Raw genomic sequence first — 6,941 nt, 5'->3', positions numbered from 1 at the left:
GGTGGTGCTGCCTGGAGGGCGGGCGTCTGGGGCCGGAGGGTGGAGCTGGGGGTTTGGGGGTGTACCCGGGGGCGGGAGGCTGGACCAGGACCGCTCTAAATTGGCTGGAGGGGCCCGTCGGCGGCGAAGTTGCTAGCTGGGGGCAGAGACGGCCACGCGGTTGCAGGAGTAAGAGATCCCTCTGTGGCGAGTGCGTGAGACGAGGAGTCCGGCGTCCCTGCCATCCCCGTCGCCCTCCCCGCCTGCCTGGCCCCGCTAGCTCCTCTCCTGGCCTCCGCGTGTCCCCTAGCTCTGACCCCTTTTGGCTCCCGGTTCGCTGCCGCAGCACTGCCGGGTCTCCTTGGCCCCCGCCCTGACCCTCTCGGCCTCCGGCTTCCCCTGACCCCTGCTTCGCCACTGCCCCGTTCCCCTTTTCTTCCCTCGCTAGTTACCCCTCCCGCTTCCTAATTCCCGATGCAATTGCCTCTTTGAGACCTTTTTTTTTTTTTTCCTCTCCTTCCTTTTAGATTGGCCAACGGCTCCTTTCAACCCTGCCTCGTTGGTGGCCACTGGAGAAGCGCGGGGGGCTCCCCCAGACAGCCGTGGGGACAAGTTAGAGCCAGCACTTTACCCCGGGCCTTGCGTGTAGCTTCCCCTCCCCTACTCTCGGTGCCCTGGTGTCTGGAGGGGGGTTGTGGGGTGTGCCCGCCTTACATGGTCCACCACCCGGGCAACCCTCTGGGCTTGTGTTCCATCTCACTCTTGCCTCCTGCACTGTGGTCAAGGGGAACCACTTTGCATCATGTCCCGGTATAGCTACCAGAGCCTCCTGGACTGGCTCTATGGGGGCGTGGACCCCAGTTTTGCAGGCAATGGGGGCCCCGACTGTGCTGCCTTCCTCTCTTGGCAGCAGCGGCTGCTGGAAAGTGTGGTGGTCCTGACCCTGGCCCTGTTGGAGATCCTGGTGGCCCTGCGGCACATCCTGAGGCAGACGAAGGAGGACGGTAGGGGTAGCCCTGGCAGCCAGCCAGAGCAGGTGACCCAGCGGCCAGAGGAAGGCAAGGAGAGCCTGAGCAAGAATCTGCTCTTAGTAGCCCTGTGCCTGACCTTCGGGGTGGAGGTGGGCTTTAAGTTCGCCACCAAGACCGTCATCTACCTGCTCAACCCCTGTCACCTGGTCACCATGATGCATGTGAGTCTGTTGACTTTTTCCTAGGCAGCCTAAGTGATAAGAGTCATTTGTGTGCTCAGGACACTCCATAGTGTACAGCATCTCATCCCGGCGGGGAGTGGGACCCTTAAAAATGATTTTCCGGCGAGTGGCTGCCTTTGTGCCGATTTCAGGTTTGGCTTTCTTTCACCTTTGCACAATGCGTCAGCCCCACAGTGGAGGTGAAGAACCTTGTGCCTTAACCCTAGGAACGACTGGCACTCACACTGGCTGCCCCTCCCCTCCCAGCCCAGCCCAGCCCTGCCCTGCCCTGCCCTGCCCTGGCCTTTCACAAGCAGGAAGTCCAGCCCCAGCCAGGTGTCCTTTCTGAATCACATCAGTGGACCATGACCCAGCTCCCTTGCCTTCTGTGGTAGTTAATTTCCCCGGGGCCTGGTGACACTCTTTCCTGGAGGTGGTCACATAAACTTTCTCATCTACACTGTGGTACTTTGGGGAAATACTTTTACAGGTTTCTCTTAATGACTCTTTCATTTGGGAGTGTATGCTCTTAGAGTGATGTCTGCCTTTTCATTTTGAGGCATTGGAGCAGCACCAAGCTCCTACTAAGTGAGTTCTGAAGCAGGTTCCCAGGCTGACTTGTGAACTTTGGGCTGGTGATCGTTATGGTGAGAGGGTATTTCTTTTTTTGCAAACCTCTCCATCTTATCACTGTCATTCTGTCTCCTGTGGTCATAGTCCAAGGGTGCTTAGGAAGCTGATTTCTTTACCTCCTCGACTTCCACCCATTAGCAGTGCTAAGGAAAACAAATGGGATTGAAAAGGCAAGTTGCCAGATGCATAAAAATAATCTGGGTGAGGACCAAGAGTGAGACTGTCTGTACTCAGCCTGTGTGGAGAGATGTTCTAAAGCTATAAAATCATAGAGGAGGGTGAAGAGGAGACTGGGAGAGCAATCAGTCTTTTTTAGATTTCGGACTGTGGAAAACCCGGTGTGTTTTATTCAGGGGCAGTTTTGAAACCTGTCATTAGCATCTTTAATGTCTTTATGTTTGTAGAAGGTTATTCTTTGGAGACTTGTGACAGCCTAGCTTGGGGCAGGAGGTTGAGATTATTATCTCCATTTTACAGGCCTGGCGGGGTTTATGAATGACAGGTCATTTGCTTGCGGCCAAAAGGTGAATTAGTGCTTGGGTTGGAAAGCAAATTCATCCACCTTGAGGTTGTAAGCTGTCACCCCCAAAGTGAGGGTGGCAGTGGGTGGTGGGGCAGTCCTGTGGGAAGTGTCAGGCAGATGAGCACCACGCTGTCTACTCATGGCTTGGATACTTGCACTGTGTTCCTAGGAACTCATTTGATGGCAGGCTCCTGGATGTGGTGAATGACCCCGACCTCTTCCCTTCTTGCAGATATGGTAAGAAGGTGTGGATAGCTTTGGAAAAAAGCGGCTGTTTTTGATTGGGTGGCGTAAGCATCTGGGTTGGAGTGGGCAGCATTTTTTAAGAAAGGGCTTCTTGGGAAGTGATGCCATTCACAGGAAGTCCAGGGCTGCCCTAGCTAGACCTTCTGTGTAAATTTGAGCCAGTCTTCTTTCTTTCTTTTTTTAATGAATGGGCTTTTTGTTAATGATAGGAAACAACGCATCTCAGCCGATGCTGTGTGAGGCTGTCGGGACAGGAGTGCTTTTTTTTAAGGATGGCAGGTGGTGAGGGTCAAAGGGTGCATCTTCTACAAAGTGGTCTTGAGGGCTCTGGCAACCATATATCTACAAGGTCAACAAAGGACTAAATTCAGCCTGGCTGCTGCTAGTGTGATGACGTCAAGACTGGCAACACCATGGTTTTTAGCAGAAAGATTTTTAGAGGCTCTTAGAAGACTCTGGAGACCTAGTGCTGGCATTAATTCATTGTGTGACTTTGGAGAAAGTACTAATCCTGGTCCTCAGTTTGCCTACTTATAAAATGAGGCAGAGTTGCCCTCCTAGCTCTTGACAGTTTATGTGATTCTTGTCCCCATAAGTCGTAGATGAGTATGCAAAAGAGAGCTATCCTGAAATGCTTTTGACCTCCTGTGTGGAAAAAAAAGGAAGCTAGTTTCTTCTCTGTGGAAGTCAGGTGGCCAGTCCCCATTCATTGTTTTCTCCCTGTGTCTCTCCAGTAAAGTAAACTCAGCTGGGCCATGCTTGGGAACACATGCAGAGGATGATGGCACTTTAGGACTTTGAAGCCTTAGGATGGGGGCATGGAACAGAGCCATGCCAAGGAGTTCTTGAGCCCCATCAGAATTATGCTTCTTTGCCCTTTTCTCCTATATCACTGCTTTGTATCATTTAAATAGTAACCCCTGGCGTACCAGGAGACCTAGCCTCTGATTAATCCAACTTTCTATACCCTCCATATGGCTTTTCCTGGGAAGCAGGAATCTATGGATTTTTAAAATTTGATGAGTCCTAAAAGAAAAAAATTAACAGCAGATGGTTGGAAATAATTTTCTGACTTGGTTGCAGCAATGACCAATAATAGTATGTATACCCAGCATACCATAATACCTTGCATTCATCTAGCATTTACTGTTTACAAGGCACATTCATATACATTGTTACATTTAGCTTAGGCCTGGAGAAAGGGATGTTAAAATGTTTCCTGCAACAGTATATATTCCAAAGAGCAGATGCTATATACAAAGAAATGTTTAGCAAGTGAACTAGCTGAATTAGGCTATGTTGTAGTGGCAAATTCTGTGGAATTTAGAAGTCCTAACAAGGAAAGAGAGATACTAGCTGAAGTGAAACGGATAACTTAGCAGAGACATGTCTGATGTGTGTCTCTCAACAGGATGACTCAGTTTGGGCTTTATAAAAAGGCCTTCCTCAGAGAGTCAGTGTAAGTTTGTAACAAGTGAGGTATTGCTTTAGGCCAGGAAATAGATAAGTTGGAGGGAAATTGGTTAGTCTCCCTATCTCATTTTTCAGTCTGCAAAATAGTCATTCCCAAGGCCTTGTTACACAGGCTCTCGTCATAGCCATGCTGCCTTTGGGTGACTGCCAACTTCAGTAGCATAAGGAACGGCAGTACTTGTGTCCAAGTTCTGTTATTGATTAATATTCATCCTGTCAGGTTTCTTTTTGGCCTTGTCTGATTTCTCAAACGTGTCCTGGGACTGTAGACTGATCCAGGCATGTATGGTTGACGTTGCACTATCTCATAGCTAAGCCTCCAGCCAGAGATAAAATTTGAGTGTTCTCAAGATCAGCAAGCACCAAGGTTAGCACATGGTTGCTAAACCCCTTGCTAAATATCAGTGGTGTCTATCAATTATACCAATAAGTATTTCTTCAAGCATGGCTAGTCCCTTTTTGCTTATGATTTTGGCAGGTATGGATGGCAGGGAGTGAATTTATGGAGTGACTGTACTGTCTACCAAATATCACCCAGTAAGTTAGTGGCACAGGTGGCTTTAGAACTGAGCTGCCACAGTGGGAATCTGGGCTTAGCAGGAAGAGATTCTCATAGCTATTTAAGTCTTAAAAATCTACAGTTTCTCAGCAGAAGGGTTAAAATGCTGGATAGTTTGACTGATGGTTGTAAAGACTGCTGGTCTTAATTTAGTGGCCCTTTACCCTCCTTGAGTGCAGTTATATTGTCTTTGTCTTAGAAATTTAAGGAAAAGATCCCATTTGGGATGTCTTGTTTAATTGTCCAATTCCTGTTGGTTCTGTATGTGTCTGTGCCAGCATCTCCTGATTAGGCACAGAACTTAGTGGGGTGCAGCATATGCCGTTTAACTCTCGATGTCTATGCGCATAAGGCAGGCTGTATCCAGGCTGGACATTTGGCAAAGAATAATTGGTGCTGTTGACCCTTTAGTCCCAAGCTGTTGGTTTGTAGTGAGTAATGCTGAATCCCATCCTTTTTTAGAGTTGCTGTAGCTATTTGATTTTTTGTCTTCTTTACAATATATTAGAAACCTAACTTCAACCAAATATGGCTTATCCGCTTTGGATTCACTGATTTTCTTACTTCCTCCCTCCTTGCTAAAAGTGTAGAATGACACACACTCAGAAAGTCCTGAGCTTTTCGTGAAACCCGTTGCAACTCGCCGAATATACACTGTTGCATTCCAGTTGTTATGCGATGAATTTGTTTTAGAGAAAACCTGATGGATTTGAGAAACTTGGCTTTCTGTTTTCCCCCTTGACTTCAGACCAGACACACCTCCTCATTCTCCATCTGTTGTCTGGAGCACTGATTATCATTCCTGCTTGGAATTGACGTTGGTGGGTAATGGGTACAATAAGGGATCCAGCCATCTGCTGATAGCTTATCAGATGGACTGTGTCCTGTGTCATCAGTCCAGGGGGATACAAGGAGATGATGATTATAGGGGCCTCACTAGTGAGACACGACATTCCTTTTTAGTTTATTCCTCCCCCCAAGGAAATTTGCAGAGAATTTTTCCATCTTTCATTGTTACAGTCTTTGGGGGTGTCCATATAAAGAGAGGTGCTGTAGATCGGTGAATTAAACAACCTACAGACAGCCCCAAGATTTAAAATTATGATGCTAGTTTTGCTCATGGCTTGCTACAGGAACCTCAGCAAACTATTTAACCTTTTGCTATCTCAGTCTTCTCTGTGAAACGGGCCATGTGGAAATGAAGCACTTGAATTCTCGAATAATTATGTGGTCACTTAAACAGAGAAGCTGGGCAAAACTGGTCAAAGATGGCAGATGACCAATATAGTTTTAACTTCATACTCAGAAACCGACAAAGCTCAACTCCTTACACCTATCTTGATAGCTTCTAGAAGGCATTCCTCTAATCATTTTTGTTACTTTTCTCTGGATCCTTGCCTGTGTCTGGATTCCTTTCTGATGCATGGCCTATAAAACTGGACACTGTAAACTTATCAGAGGTCCAGCCCACACCAAGCAGAGAGGAAATATTTTTTTCCCAGTCTTTTCATGCCTTGCACCTGTTAATACAAGTCAGCTTGCTTTTAAATAACAGTATGTTGCTGGCCTCTACTCAGTGGATGATCCACAAGCTCCCAGAATTTTTATTCCTTTGCCACACATGTGCCACCTTCTTCTCAGTCTTTGTGGGACTTGTTTTTAGTTTCCTCCCCTCTGTAAATACTCCCCTGAAGAAACCTTTCCAGAGGAGCCTGACCTGACTCCAGTTATTCCAGTCATTCAAGTAACACTTTTTGTCCTCCTTTCTCAGCCATCTGAATACTTGTCAGAATGTTGGGCTCTTTGATGAATACCTTTGTATGCATGTAGGTAATCTTGTGTTTGGCCAGATCACTTGTTTTTTTTTTTTTTGCATTTTTCTTTAATGTTTCTCTACCATTAGTGGGAACACTTTTTTAAAGTAAAGGAATAGTGGGTTTTTCCTTTGTAACTCCTTGTAGAGCTGAATATAATACTGTATATGCACATTAATTGTTTAATGTGTACTGGATAATGGAGACTGATTGATTGGTGGAAGTGACTTTCTGCTTTCCTTTTCTCTTTCTCCACTGGTGGCCTTATGTTCCTGTTAAGAGAATCTTCCGACCGGGCATGATGGCACACGCCTGTAATCCCAGTACTTTGGGATGCCAAGGCAGGTGGATCACGAGGTCAGGAGATCGAGACCATCTTGGCTAACACGGGGAAACCTTCTTTCTACTAAAAATACAAAAAATTAGCCAGGCATGGTGGTACACGCCTGTAATCCCAGCTACCTGGGAGGCTGAGGCAGGAGAATCGCTTGAACCCGGGAGGCAGAGGTTGCAGTGAGCTGA

General features: G+C 47.2%; 1 protein-coding gene across 2 annotated transcripts in view; it reads left to right on the top strand.

Annotated features, from left to right (window-relative positions):
- The first annotated feature begins 97 nt into the window (after positions 1-97).
- The window catches only part of TMEM164 (transmembrane protein 164), a 174,013-nt gene continuing 167,169 nt past the window's right edge, over positions 98-6,941 (top strand). The window contains exons 1-2 of one of the 2 annotated variants that reach the window (XM_011984516.1): positions 98-168; positions 507-1,171. In XM_011984516.1, coding sequence (XP_011839906.1) covers positions 782-1,171 — 390 coding nt within the window. In that variant the 5' untranslated portion in view covers positions 98-168; positions 507-781. Of the gene's footprint in view, positions 191-506; positions 1,172-6,941 lie in introns of both variants that reach the window. The other variant, XM_011984515.1, reaches the window with a different exon arrangement.

This window comes from Mandrillus leucophaeus, unplaced genomic scaffold (assembly GCF_000951045.1).
Source record: "Mandrillus leucophaeus isolate KB7577 unplaced genomic scaffold, Mleu.le_1.0 Scaffold269, whole genome shotgun sequence".
Taxonomy (NCBI): Eukaryota; Metazoa; Chordata; class Mammalia; order Primates; family Cercopithecidae; genus Mandrillus; species Mandrillus leucophaeus.
The sequence above is the reverse complement of the archived record's forward strand: the minus strand, read 5'-3'. Positions and strand labels throughout refer to the sequence as shown.